Source organism: Mauremys reevesii, linkage group 8 (assembly GCF_016161935.1).
Source record: "Mauremys reevesii isolate NIE-2019 linkage group 8, ASM1616193v1, whole genome shotgun sequence".
NCBI lineage: Eukaryota > Metazoa > Chordata > Testudines > Geoemydidae > Mauremys > Mauremys reevesii.
This window is the reverse complement of record NC_052630.1, coordinates 107,131,152-107,143,230: the sequence shown is the minus strand read 5'-3', so window position 1 is coordinate 107,143,230 and position 12,079 is coordinate 107,131,152. Positions and strand designations below refer to the sequence as shown.

Sequence of the window (12,079 nt, the reverse complement as noted above, 5' to 3'; positions counted from 1 at the left end):
CCGGCCTGGCCCAGGCCTTAGCGGCACCACATCCAGCTACACGCTTTAGAAGGGGGAAGAAATAAAACATTTCTCACAGGGGCCACCTGGCCAGGCCCATGGCGCTGCTGTTAACCCTTCTCTGCATTTCCACAGCCCGGGGTTCCTAGCGTCCCCCCCCCCCCCCCCAGCTACTGAATTAATGGACGGAAGGTAGAGTAGGAAGGGAACTGGCTTGTGGTGCTGTGGGGTGGGAGGCAGAGCTGCTCTGGTCCTTAGCAAAGTCTCTCTTGCTCCCGGACTGCAGGTCACTGGGCTTCCAAGCACAGCGTGTGTGTCTAGTTACAGTCGCTCCTCAGCCTGTAGCCGGCTTGTGCCCGACTGCTGCTGAAGTGGTGAATCTGGTCTGGATGGAGCACGGCTGCTGCTGCCTCTGTCACCCTCTTCCACACCCCCCAAAGGCCTTGTCTGCAAGGTTTCCCTGGCGGGCTGGTGTGTCTGCCAGCAGCCTGGCTGCCCCCGGGGCTCTGGACTGTTGTGTCTTTTCTGGTCCTCAGAGCAGGTCAGCCAGCTGGGCCTGTCAGCTCCTGAGGGTCCCCCAGCATGTCTCAGCCGGTTGACGTGTCTCTAGCAATTCCCCCGTCTGGCTCCCTTGTCCTGTGTGAAAAGGGCGAGCGGCTTTTCCCTTGGCATGTGCCTTCCGCGGCACTTGCTTTCGCTGCAGCTGCATTCGCCACTCTCCTAGAATCACACCTCCCAGTTCCTGCGAGAACGGCACCTCTGACTCCTTCGTGCCTCCCGGAGGGGCCCCCCCTCAGGCCGTTGGCCATATCCTTTCCGGGGGGGCCCTCTGCCGTTCCACTCCCGCCAGACCGGGGACTTAGGCTGCAGTGCCTCCTATCCTGCCCTGTCATCACCTCGGCACCTGCCTCCTGTTACCCCCAGGGTTAGCCAGCGGTCAGTCAGAATGTGGCAGTGCCGTGACAACACCCTAAACCCAGAAACCGCTTCCCCCCAGGCCTGCTGCGTAATGCCGGTGCTGGTCCTTTGGAACCCGTCAGACCCAGTCTGTGCAGCGCCCCCGGGATGGTTCCCCCTTGCGTGCTTTTCAGGAATTGTGCCCGGTGATGTTAGCTCCTGCTGCTTCATCCAGCCTATCGTCTATGTCCTCCAGTCCCTGCCTTGCTTGCCTCGTTTCAGGAAAGACTGGAACCCCTTCTGAGCCTGTGGGTAACCATCTGAGGGGAGAGGGAAACTGAGTCACCCACACCTTTCATAGAAATACATCCGAGTTGTGCCAGTTCTCTGCACTCGGCTTCAGGGCAGGGCAGCCTCTCTGCTGTTGTGATGGGTGATTTCTGGGGCTCTGGCTCCCACGCCCCCCCCTTTTTGGTGTGTGGTGGATGTTTGTATTGACAACCCATGTCTGCAGTCCAGAAGTTGTTGAGAGTGGGGGCAATCGGGGCTTTGGGGGCCTGGGGTGCCTGGCAGGCAGGCTGGGAGTGGGGGAGAAACGGGACCTGGTGACTCTGCTGAAGCTAGGGTGTTGCCCCGTAAGCTGTGATCTGTAGGTGTCAGGCTGAAGGAGGTGTTGGGCTTCAGTTACCCTCTGTTGAACTGCAGTACATGCTACCGTGGGCGTTGCCAAGCCTGTCGAGATGGGTGGGCCATTTCACACCTCTCTGAGCCATTGTTCAGGCTCTTTGCAGACTCAGGCAGGCAGCATTGTATCAATATACTTGGCTCAAGGCTCTTCACAGCCAGGAGGGCTGGACACAGGCCTGCTGAGGCTCTGGAGCACCACAGGCCCTGACTGTAATGAACTGGTGCCTGTCTGTGCCACTCCACCCCCCGCATGAAATCCACTCTAATCATAGGCCCTGTACTGCCCTCAGCAAGGGAGAGTCTCTGAGTGGCTGAGGAGGGTGTGTGTGGAGCAGGATAACCTGTCACTACATTCTGGGTGGCCACAGTGTGCAGCATAGTGCTGGCCGTGAGCAGCCCTGCTGTCTCTTGCCAGGTGGAGGGTGCTGACAGGGCTGTGTCTTCCCCCCGTGAGCTCACGAGTGCTGAAGTCAGTCTGTGCACTGGCTGGATCGTTGTGTGGTGGAGCCTGTGCCACTCAGGCAAGCTGCTGGGATGGCGGCAAAAGGGTTTGAAACTCGTCGTCTTGGTAACCCCGATGGACCTGCACCATGGAAAAGCTGCCCCTGCTGTGACCTCCCCCTCCCGGGCACGTCTGGGACAGCCCGCGGCTCAGGCGGCTGTTCCTAAGCACAGTCCAGACTCTGTCTCTGCTCTGAAGACAAACACGGGGGGAAATGCTCCATTTCCAAAGAGAGACTTTGGCGATCGCCTCTGAAGCAGCCACACGGCCAGCCCCCTTCCCAAGGCCAGCAGGGCCCTCTGATCACCAAGTGTGACCACCTGGACTGCACAGGCCGGAGACCTGCCCCAGGTAACTCTAGAGCAGAGCGGTTAGAGAAACAGGCAATTGCCAGGGATGGGGAAGCTCCCCAACCCCGGGGACATTGTTCCACTGATTAATTACCCTCACTGTTAAAAACGGACACCTGAATCCGTCTAGCTTCAGCTTCCATCATTGGATTGTGTTAGAGCTTCCGCTGCTAGATCGGGGAGACCATTGCCAAACACCGGGCCCGCCTGCGGGGACTTCTAGACTGGGATCAAGTCACCCCTTAACCTTCTCTTTGTCAAACCAGATCCATGGGGCTCCTGGAGTCCATCACTAAAGGCAGGTTTTCAAATCCTTGAATCATTCTCCTGGCTCTTCTCCGAACCCCTCCAATTTACCAGCCTCCTCCCTGAATTGTGGCCACCAGAGCTGGACGCAGGATTCCCACAGCGCTCGCAGCAGTGCCAAATGGAGAGGTGAAAATAACCCCTCTGCTCCTACTCAAGATTCGCCCGTTTATGTATCCGAGATTCGCAATTAGCGCTTTTGGCCAGAGTGTCGCCCTGGGAGTTCATGTTCCGCTGATTGTCCACCACGACTCCCAGTCGTTTGCAGAGTCCCGGCTTCCTGGTATGAACAACCCATGTTCTGTGTTCCTGGAAAGAGCCGTTTATGTTTAGCCGTATTAAAAGGCATATTGTTTGCTTGAGCTCAACCTGCCGAGTGCCCCAGATGGCTGCGAACCGGTGCCCTGTCGTCTTCACCCTCCCCCAACCTTTGTGCCATCTGCCAACTTTTATCAGTGATGATTTGATGTTTTCCTCCAGGTCATTGATAGAAGCATTCAGTGGTGCAGCTGCGGGACCCCTGGAAACGCACTCGGTGCCGATTCCCCCGAACTCGGGCCATGACCAGACCCAGCCTGGCCTTTCTACCCTCTGGCTGGGGAGTGACATCGCTGGGAGGGGGTGACCTCGAGCACCCCATGTCCACACCCTGCCGCAGACTGCGCCTTGCGGGTCTCTGGTACAGGAGCGACACAGCAGATTAGGTTTGGAAGAGACCTCGGGAGGTCGTCTAGTCCCACTGCCTGCTAGAGGCTAAGATCAGTGTGCATGTGGATTAACACTAGCTGAGAGAATACGGCTCCTTCCTGCTCTTGTGCTTTCAAGTCTGTGACCCTGCCCTGAAGGGCCCACTGGGGCTGCGGGCAATGAAGACGGAGGAGCCTTACTTGGAAGAAGCGCAGCTGGGCCTGAAGCAGCCAGGAAGCTGCTCGTGGGGAAAGGCCGCAGTGGCTCCCTGGGTGGAGAGGGGGCGTGGAGGTGGCAGACATGCAGCCTGGGAGGACGAGTGCTGACACCAGAAGGGAGGGAGAGCCAGGTTTGGAAAGGGCTCGGTGAAATGCAGCAAGCTCTGGGGTGGAACAGGCATTGGCTGCTGACTAGAGGGTCCCTGAGCCGGAACCGAGAGCAGAGGGCGGGCCCAGCCCCTGGGGACGTGGCGCCGGCGGGGCAGTGAACAGGAAGACGCCTGAGCCTGTTTGTCAGAAGAGACCTTCCTGCCCCCAGAAGGGGAAACCCTGGGCGTGACCTAGCTGGAGGCTGAGTCATGAGGAGGCCGCAGGCAGAGGGACAGCGAAGGGGCATCAACCTCATGAGCTAGGCCCCAGCGCGGCCAGGAGAAGGTGCCGGCTGGCCAGAGGATCAGGTTTTCCCCTAGATGGGAGGGGGAAGGCAGCTGGCTCCCTGTCTCCGGTGGAGTTAAGCCGGAACGTGCCCAAAGCCAGGGGCACCCCCTTTCCAGCCGCGTGCCCAGGAAGGGACGAGCAGCGGGAGCTCATCCTGAGCGCAGGACAGAACAGTGTGTTTGGGAAGCGGCGACGAGCAGAGGTCTTGGCGTCCATCGCTGGATGGACACGAGGGGCCGGAGTGCGAGCGACCTGAGGAGGAGGGGCTGTTCCGCCGGGGGGCTCAGCGTCTTGGGGGTCTGAATAAGGTGAGCCCCCTGCTCCTCGCCCGGCAGGCCCTGGCAGAGAGCCGGCCAGGCTGGGAGGAGGAGGACCAGTAAGACCCCAGGCTGCAGCTTGCAGAGTTCAGGCTGAGCCCCTCGGAAGCGTGTGGGACTCCGATTTGCTGGTATTTAAACTCCCCTAAAACCGTCTGTGTTAATAACTGGGGCTGGCTGGGAACGGGAACTCTCTGCGCAGCAGCGACAAACCTGGTTTTCTGGGCCCCGGGAGAGGGCTGGGCACGTCGGGGCAGACGGCTTGGGGGGGCCTGCAGGGCGTTGGGGTCACTTGGCTGGGGAGAGCAGCATGGTGCTGGGGAGTAGCAAGCAGCTGGAGGCGGCGTGGCTGGATGTGTCCACAGGACACGCGGGGACCTGGGCTGGGTGGGGCCTCGTCCTGACTGTGCCGTCCCCTGGCAGGAGCGGTGCCTTGGCGGGAGCGCCCTGGAGCTCGGCGCACATGCACGCCCACCAGCGCCCGGAAGATGAGCAGGCTGCTCCTGGGGGTGACCCTGGAGAGGATCTGCAAGGCCGTGTTGCTGCTGTGCCTGCTGCACTTCGTCATCATCATGATTCTCTACTTCGACGTCTACGCCCAGCACCTGGACTTCTTCAGCCGCTTCAATGGCAGGAACTCCTCCCGGGCCCAGTCCTCCAACTCCTCCCGGCCCAACAGCACCGCCCCCAGCTGTGGGCCGGCCGGCGCCGACCCAGCCTCCAGCGCCAACCGCTCCGGCACTGAGAAGCCCTTACCACTCTGCCAGGAGGTGCCACCTGGCTTAGGTGAGCAGCCGGGGCCGGGGAGCTGGCGGGTGCCAGGGAGCTGGCGGGGGCTGGGGGTGGGGCCGGGGAGCTGGGTGGGGAGCGGGCCGGGCTCAGCGTACACAGGTTCAGGGGGACGGAGCTGACTGCTCCCAGCCGATGCGAGGGGTTGCCCCATCAGAAGTGGCTGCACCCGACTCCTGGGTGGGGAGCCCAGGGCGGGGGTGCCGGGGGCTGTGGGTCAGGACTGAGGGCACTGGCAGAGCTGGGTCACAGCGCCCCCTCTTGCTGGTGAGCCCTGCCTGCTGCTCCCAGGGGCTGTGGTGGGGCGCCTGGTAACGGGCTTCCCCAACTCCCCGCAGTTGGCCGGCTCCTCATCGAGTTCAGCTCACCCATGAGCATGGAGCGGGTGCAGCGGGAGAACCCAGACGTGCGGGAGGGTGGCAAGTATGTGCCCCCGGACTGCCAGCCCCGCCAGAAGGTCGCCATCCTCATCCCCTTCCGCCACCGGGAGCATCACCTGCGCTACTGGCTGCACTACCTGCACCCCATCCTGCGCCGGCAGAAGGTCGCCTACGGCATCTACATCATCAACCAGGTGGGGGCCCCAGGGCAGGAGAACAGCCCCTCCCCAGCTGCCAGGGGCCCAGCTCCCATTCCCAGCAGGAGGTTGAGCCCCGGCAGAACTCTCCCCCCTGCCCGAGGAGGGCCCTGCACTCTGGCCTGTGCGTGGTGTACTGGGCTCCTGGCCGGGCTGGCTCTGTGCACCCTGCCGGCTGAGCCCAGGGCAGACCGCACGGCTGTGCCTCTGCCCGCACCGGCTGGCTCTGTGCACCCTGCCGGCTGAGCCCAGGGCAGACCACACGGCTGCGCCTCTGCCTGCGCCTGCACCGGCTGGCTCTGTGCACCCTGCCGGCTGAGCCCAGGGCAGACCGCACGGCTGCGCCTCTGCCCGCGCCCTGCACCGGCTGGTTCTGTGCACCCTGCCGGCTGAGCCCAGGGCAGACCGCACGGCTGCTCCTCTGCCCGCACCGGCTGGCTCTGTGCACCCTGCCGGCTGAGCCCAGGGCAGACCGCACGGCTGCTCCTCTGCCCGCGCCCTGCACCGGCTGGCTCTGTGCACCCTGCCGGCTGAGCCCAGGGCAGACCGCACGGCTGCTCCTCTGCCCGCACCGGCTGGCTCTGTGCACCCTGCCGGCTGAGCCCAGGGCAGACCGCATGGCTGCGCCTCTGCCCGCACCCTGCACTGGCTGGCTCTGCTCCCTTCCTGGCTGGGTTCCAGGGGGGCCCCTGGGGTGAACTGCGCTAAATAGACCTGTTTGCCCGGGGCGGCTTGCATGGCAGCTGGCCCAGAGAGCCACTCTGGCCCACGGGCTCCCTGGCCCGGCAGTGCTGACGAGAGGGGGCCCAGCTGGCATGGGGCATGGTGCGGAGCCCTACCGGCATGTTGGACAGGTTTGAGGCCTGGCTCTGCTCACGGCCCAGCCGGTGCCCCTCAATCCCGACCCTCAGCCCCTCTGACAGTGCTCGTAGTTACGGTGTCTCCAGCCAGGCAGGGCGAGCCGGGGACACGAGGCTGGTGGCAGAGGGCTCTGTCCTATCACCACGTGCTGGCTGCCTCCCTCCCTCCAGGAAGGGTCATTCTAAGGCCTCTCCCTGGCGGGCCAGCACGATCTTGGGGTGCTGGGGCCAGCTGCCCTCCCCCGGGGCTGTGTCCACCCGGCCTGCAGAAACGGGGCAGCACAGTGGGGTTCTGGGGCCGGTGGGGCAGGGCTGTCTAAGCGTCAGTGTGTGGGGCAGGAGTGCCGGAGGGCGGGCGGCTGGCGCTGGCCTGGGAGCCCCCCTCCGACGCTTGTCCCCCCACCCCGGCGCAGTACGGCGAGGACACCTTCAACCGGGCCAAGCTGCTCAACGTTGGCTTCCTGGAGGCCCTGAAGGACGAGGACGACTACAACTGCTTCATCTTCAGCGACGTGGACCTGGTCCCCATGGACGACCGCAACCTGTACCGGTGCTACGAGCAGCCGCGGCACTTCGCCAGCGCCATGGACAAGTTCAGCTTCAGGCGAGTGCCGGGGGCCGCGGGCGGAGCTGGCAGGGGTTGGACGCCAGAGCGGGCACCTGCCGTGGAGCGAGCCGGCCCTGGCCCAGTGTGCTGGGACCCCGCTCGGCGGGCAAGGAGATGGCTGTCTGGGAGGAGGTTGTGCCCTGGGCTGCGGGGAGCATGGGGGCAGGTGGAGGAGGTGCCGTGTTGGCATCGCGGAGCGGCAAGGGGTGCCAGCTGGCAGAGAAGCAGGCCATGGGGGGAGAGGGAGACGGGGGCTGGCAGCAGCTTTCCTTGCAGGCGCTCGGTGCCTGGGAGCCTGGCCCTCTTCCTGAGCCAGAGCAGAGCCCAGACAGCGCCGGGGGGGGGGGGGGGAGAGCACTGCCCCCGGCTCCCCTTGGCCTGCCCGTGCCCACGCTGACGCCAGCTGCTGCTTGTCCCTGCAGGCTGCCTTACGCTGGCTACTTCGGGGGCGTCTCAGGCCTGAGCAGGTCCCAGTTCCTGAAGATCAACGGCTTCCCCAACGAGTACTGGGGCTGGGGAGGCGAGGACGACGACATCTTTAACCGGTGGGTGAGCCCCCGGTGCTGCTGGGCCAGGTCCCTTGGTCAGCTCGCCCCACAGTGCTGTGGTGCCAGCTCAGAGCCCAGCCCTCCACTGCGGCTGGAGGGCCCAGAGCCCAACCGTCAGGCCCTGAAACAGGCCCCTGCCCCCCAAAGCACCTTCCCAGGCAGCCCCACCCACGGACGTCACAGGCCCCGGCAGGCGGCGCTGTGCCCCCCTGTGGCCGGACTCGGGATGGACAGGGCTGGCTGGGGGTGTGTGGCCCCATGGAGTGGGCGGGATCCTGGGTCCTGCCCGTCATTCGGCTTGCCGCTCGCTGCCACTCCAGCTGCCCGTTCGCCTCCGCCAGCAGGGCCTGTGTGCTGCACGTGCGGGGTGGAGTGCTCAGCTCCAGGGGTGCGGACGGGAGTCGCCATCTCTGCAGCCTCTGTCCCACTGCCCGGGAGAGGAGCCAGCAGTGCCCGGCATGGCGAGCCCCCTGAGCTGCCTGGCAGTGCCCGTGCCCTCGGTGCTGTGGCACGGCTGGGTCACGCTGCTGGGCCCTGCCCTGCCCTGCCCCAGGGGGTCTCTGCAGCTGTGGGGTGGCTGGCCTGGTTGTGCTCCCCCAGGCTGCCTGCTGGGAGCAGCTGTGGGGTCCCTACGTTGGGAGGGGCTGGTCAGGCCCAGCTGGGCGCGCTCTGGTCCCCGTGCGGGATCTGCCCCCGAGCTGCTCTCGCTGCCCTGGCGCTTTGCTGGCTCTTGTGGGACTTTCAGCCTCCGTGGCCACATAGATGCTGTCGAGGTGGAGATGTGGCCGAGTGCTGGCACGGGACAAAGCCAATGCAGAGACAGCTGGGATGGGGGGCATGTGGGGAGAGGGGGGGTGTTGGCGCTAGGCCGGGCATGGAGCAGGGCAGTGCCTGGCCTGGGGAGAGGGAGAAATCCCTGGGTTCAGTGGTGGTTTGCATTGGTCCGTTTGAGGTCTTTGTGCCAGGACCCCGTGGCGTTGTAACCCCGAGAGCCTCCCGCTCAGCCCGGGGCTGTTCCAGCGAGTCCCTCGCTCACGGGAACGTGCATGTACTCGTCCCTCGGTCCCGTGCCCCGGGTTAGGACACGGCTCTGGTTTGCTCCGGGGTGACCCTTTACTCCTGGCTTGGGGTCAAGCTGGATTGGGATGGTGTCACGGAGTGGGGGGGGGGGTCAGGGCCCTGCACCCCTGGCTTCCTGCGATTCCCCGGGACTCTCAGCCGGCCAGCAACACAGAAGGGTTATTAGCCGACAGGACACAGTCCCAAGCAGAGCATGTAGGTCCAACCAGGACCCCTCAGCCATGTCCCTCGGGGGGGTCAGGGGGTTAGGGAGCTTAGACCCCAGACTTGGGGTTCCCTGCGTTTCACCACCCAGCCCAAAACTGAAAGCAAAGCCCCCTCTAGCCTCTCTCCCCCCCTTCCCCCAGCTCCTCTCCTCCCTTTGTCCAGTTCCCCAGGCAAAGATGTCACCTGGGGCGTGTGTGTACCCCCCCCCTCAGGTTACAAGCTCAGGTAACTCTCAAGTGGAGTCGTCCCCTGCTCTCCCATCCCCATCTGGGGCGCAGATGGAAAGGGGAGGTCAGTTAAAACGCACAACCCAGCACTTGAACCCCGCCCTGGTGGCTGGAGACCCAGAAGAAAAGCCCATCAGACCGTGCCGGCGTTGAACTGGGCTGTGTTAAAGCGGGGGGGGGGGGGGGTGCAGCTGTAGGTACTGAGTTGAGATTTGCTTGTGCTCCCCAGGGGCCAGGCTCCCAAGGGATTTAGGAGCCTAAAGATGCAGCTAGGGGGCTAGTGGGCCTTTGGAAGCAGGCTTAGGGGAAGGGCCCGACTCCCGTGAAATCCAGCTCACCTGCTCAGGTGCTCTTGAAATCCCCCCTAGCCACCTGGCTTCCTCTTTAGGTGCCTGCCCACCAGGGCCGGCGCTTCCACTCGGCAACCCTGGGCGGTCACCGGGGGCGGCATTTTGCCGCCGTCGGCAGAAATTTGGCAGCAGAGGGTCCTTTTGCTCCGGGACCCAGCGCCGAAGTGCCCTGAGGACGCGGAGCGGAAGGACCCCCCGCCGCCGAATGCTCAGAGCAGGAGCGCTGCCCCCTAGGGTGGCAAAAACCATGGCGCCGCTCCTGCTGCCCAGCTGGCGCCGTCCCTTGTGCACGGGGTTGGCAGCTCTCCTTGCAAGGGGAAACCAGCTTTCGAGTTCCTCTGCACCTGCCAGACAACCTGGCGCCCAAAGGGCTAGTGGCAAAGGCTTTTCGGCAGCGCTGAGCCGGCTGAGCGGACCTGGCAGCGTCGGCTCCCTCGCAGAGGCGGAAGCCCGGGTCTGGCCAGTTCAGGCAGTTCCTGGCACGGTTCTGGAGCTGGAGCTGACCCCAGAAGCTGAGGGGTTTCCCCGATTGTGTAAATGACACAAGGAGCCGGGCCTTGAACTCCCTAGTGCACAGCGGCTTTTCCACCCTGTCCTGCTGCAGGGCCCTGGCTGGCACTGCCCCCTGCTGGCGTCCCGGTGGCGGTGCAGGTGGGGCCTGTGGGCATGGCCGGCTCCCTGGCCCTGCCCAGTCATGCTGGGAGCGGCAGGAGCCCTGGTGCCAGCTGGGGCCGCTTCCTGCCCTGGGGACGTGTGCAGAGGGGCTCATGCCAGTCACTGTCAGGCTGGGGGGGCGGAGGGGCCCAGTCCCTTGGCTATGTGCCCCTCTCGCCAGCTCGGCTCGCTCTGCCCCCAGGATCTCTCTGAACGGCATGAAGGTGTCGCGTCCCAGCGGCCACATCGGGAGGTACCGCATGATCAAACATGAGCGCGACAAACACAACGAGCCCAACCCACAGAGGTGAGACCCCCGCCCGGCCCAGCCCAGCCCAGCCCCACCCCCACAGCTGGTCACCACCTCCAAGGCTCCATGTGTTGCCTGGGGGACACCTGCCTAGGAAAGCTCCCCCCACCACCGTCCAAGAGCCCACCCCACCCCCTAGGCTGGCTCCCTCGGCTCCACCTGCAGATGGGCACCTCAGCAGGCAGCAGATGGTGGGGACAGCCGCTGAGTAAACCCTGTGGGGGTGTGCTGGGAGCCAGGACACCTGGGTTCTCTTCTTTCTCTGCCACTGACTCACTGTGTGGCCTTGGAGAGGCGCCCCTCCCTTCTCTGTGCCTCAGTTTCCCCACCCCCAGGTGAACCTGCTCCCTTTGCACACACGGTGCTCTCTGGCTGGGTGAGAGGGAAGCCTGCCTGTGCCGGGGCTACCGCTGGCCAGGGGAGAGCTCAGCCCTGCGCCCGCTCACACCTCTCTGTGCCTCTGGCAGGTTCACCAAGATCCAGAACACCAAGGTGACGATGAAACGGGACGGGATCAGTTCCCTGCAGTATCAGCTGGTGGAGGTGACGCGCTGGCCCATGTACACGAATATCACAGTGGACATCGGCAAGCCGCCCCCACGCCCGGCCCGGGGCTAGCATGAGGCTGGAGCCCAGGGCTGGCTGGATGCAGAGGAGCCTTGCCGTGGCCCCGGGGTGTGGATTGAACCAGGACGTGTTCGGCCCACTCTGCCTGCCTTCTGGACATGGCTGCGCCCCAGAATCCCCCCTCACCGCACAGCAGTTAGCCCTGCCCCGCGGGTCGGGGCCAACGCAGCAGCAGCCCCCCACTATCCAAAACAGCCCTAGCCAGGGGCTTGGGGGAGCTTCAGGCTCTGGCTAACGAGCTCCCCCCCTTTACGAGGAGATCCAAGCACTGAACTCCTCCTCTGCGCTGTGGTCCTGGGCTGGGTGGGCCACTCCGTCGCCGCCCTGACTGGCTCAGTCTGGGCCAGCGGCAGCAGGGGCCCTGTGCCCCATGGCTTCAGCTCTAGCTGGGCCAGGGCTCGGTCTGTGGTGCTCGCAGGGCTCCCGTGGGGCAGCGGGGCTGGGAGAGGGGCCAGTGTGGCTCCCTCCCACCCTGCCACGGGGGATGCCTTCTCCCAGTGGGGCACAGGACTCTGAGCAGCCCCTCTCACTGTCTTCCTCGGCCGTCTCAGCTAGTGCTTAGAGCCCAGGCCAGGACACCTGGGTCCTAGTCTCAGCTCTGCCCCCCTTGTGCCTCAGTTTCCCCCTGCCAGGGTCTCATGGGCTGGCCCCTCCTGCACACTGCAGCTGGGTGTGTGGATGTACTGTATCCTGGGGGCTTCAAAGGGACTATTTCCATCCTGGCCCTGCCTGTGGGCTGCACTGAGGGTTTCATAAATTGGGGGAGCCCTTGTCTGCCCTGTTCCCTCCCTGCAGCCCCCCGAGCAGCGGCTCCACTTAATGGGGCGAGGCGTCTCGCAGC

At 64.6% G+C, this 12,079-nt stretch overlaps 1 protein-coding gene across 1 annotated transcript; it reads left to right on the top strand.

Annotated features, from left to right (window-relative positions):
* Positions 1–4,825: 4,825 nt before the first annotated feature.
* B4GALT2 (beta-1,4-galactosyltransferase 2) lies at positions 4,826–11,975 on the top strand. The gene is made up of 6 exons (XM_039484999.1): positions 4,826–5,188; positions 5,530–5,765; positions 7,042–7,232; positions 7,658–7,780; positions 10,504–10,608; positions 11,079–11,975. Exons 1-6 carry the CDS (start codon positions 4,891–4,893, stop codon positions 11,227–11,229), a joined length of 1,104 nt encoding a protein of 367 aa, XP_039340933.1. The 5' UTR covers positions 4,826–4,890; the 3' UTR covers positions 11,230–11,975.
* Positions 11,976–12,079: the final 104 nt, after the last annotated feature.

What these genes read in the sequence shown, in the direction of transcription:
- B4GALT2 (XM_039484999.1), top strand. Translation starts at nt 4,891, where the DNA reads ATGAGCAGGCTGCTCCTGGGGGTGACCCTGGAGAGGATCTGCAAGGCC. An exon ending in GACGACGACATCTTTAACCG is followed by an intron (nt 7,781 to 10,503) that starts GTGGGTGAGCCC and finishes CTCTGCCCCCAG; the next exon opens with GATCTCTCTGAACGGCATGA. An exon ending in AACGAGCCCAACCCACAGAG is followed by an intron (nt 10,609 to 11,078) that starts GTGAGACCCCCG and finishes TGCCTCTGGCAG; the next exon opens with GTTCACCAAGATCCAGAACA.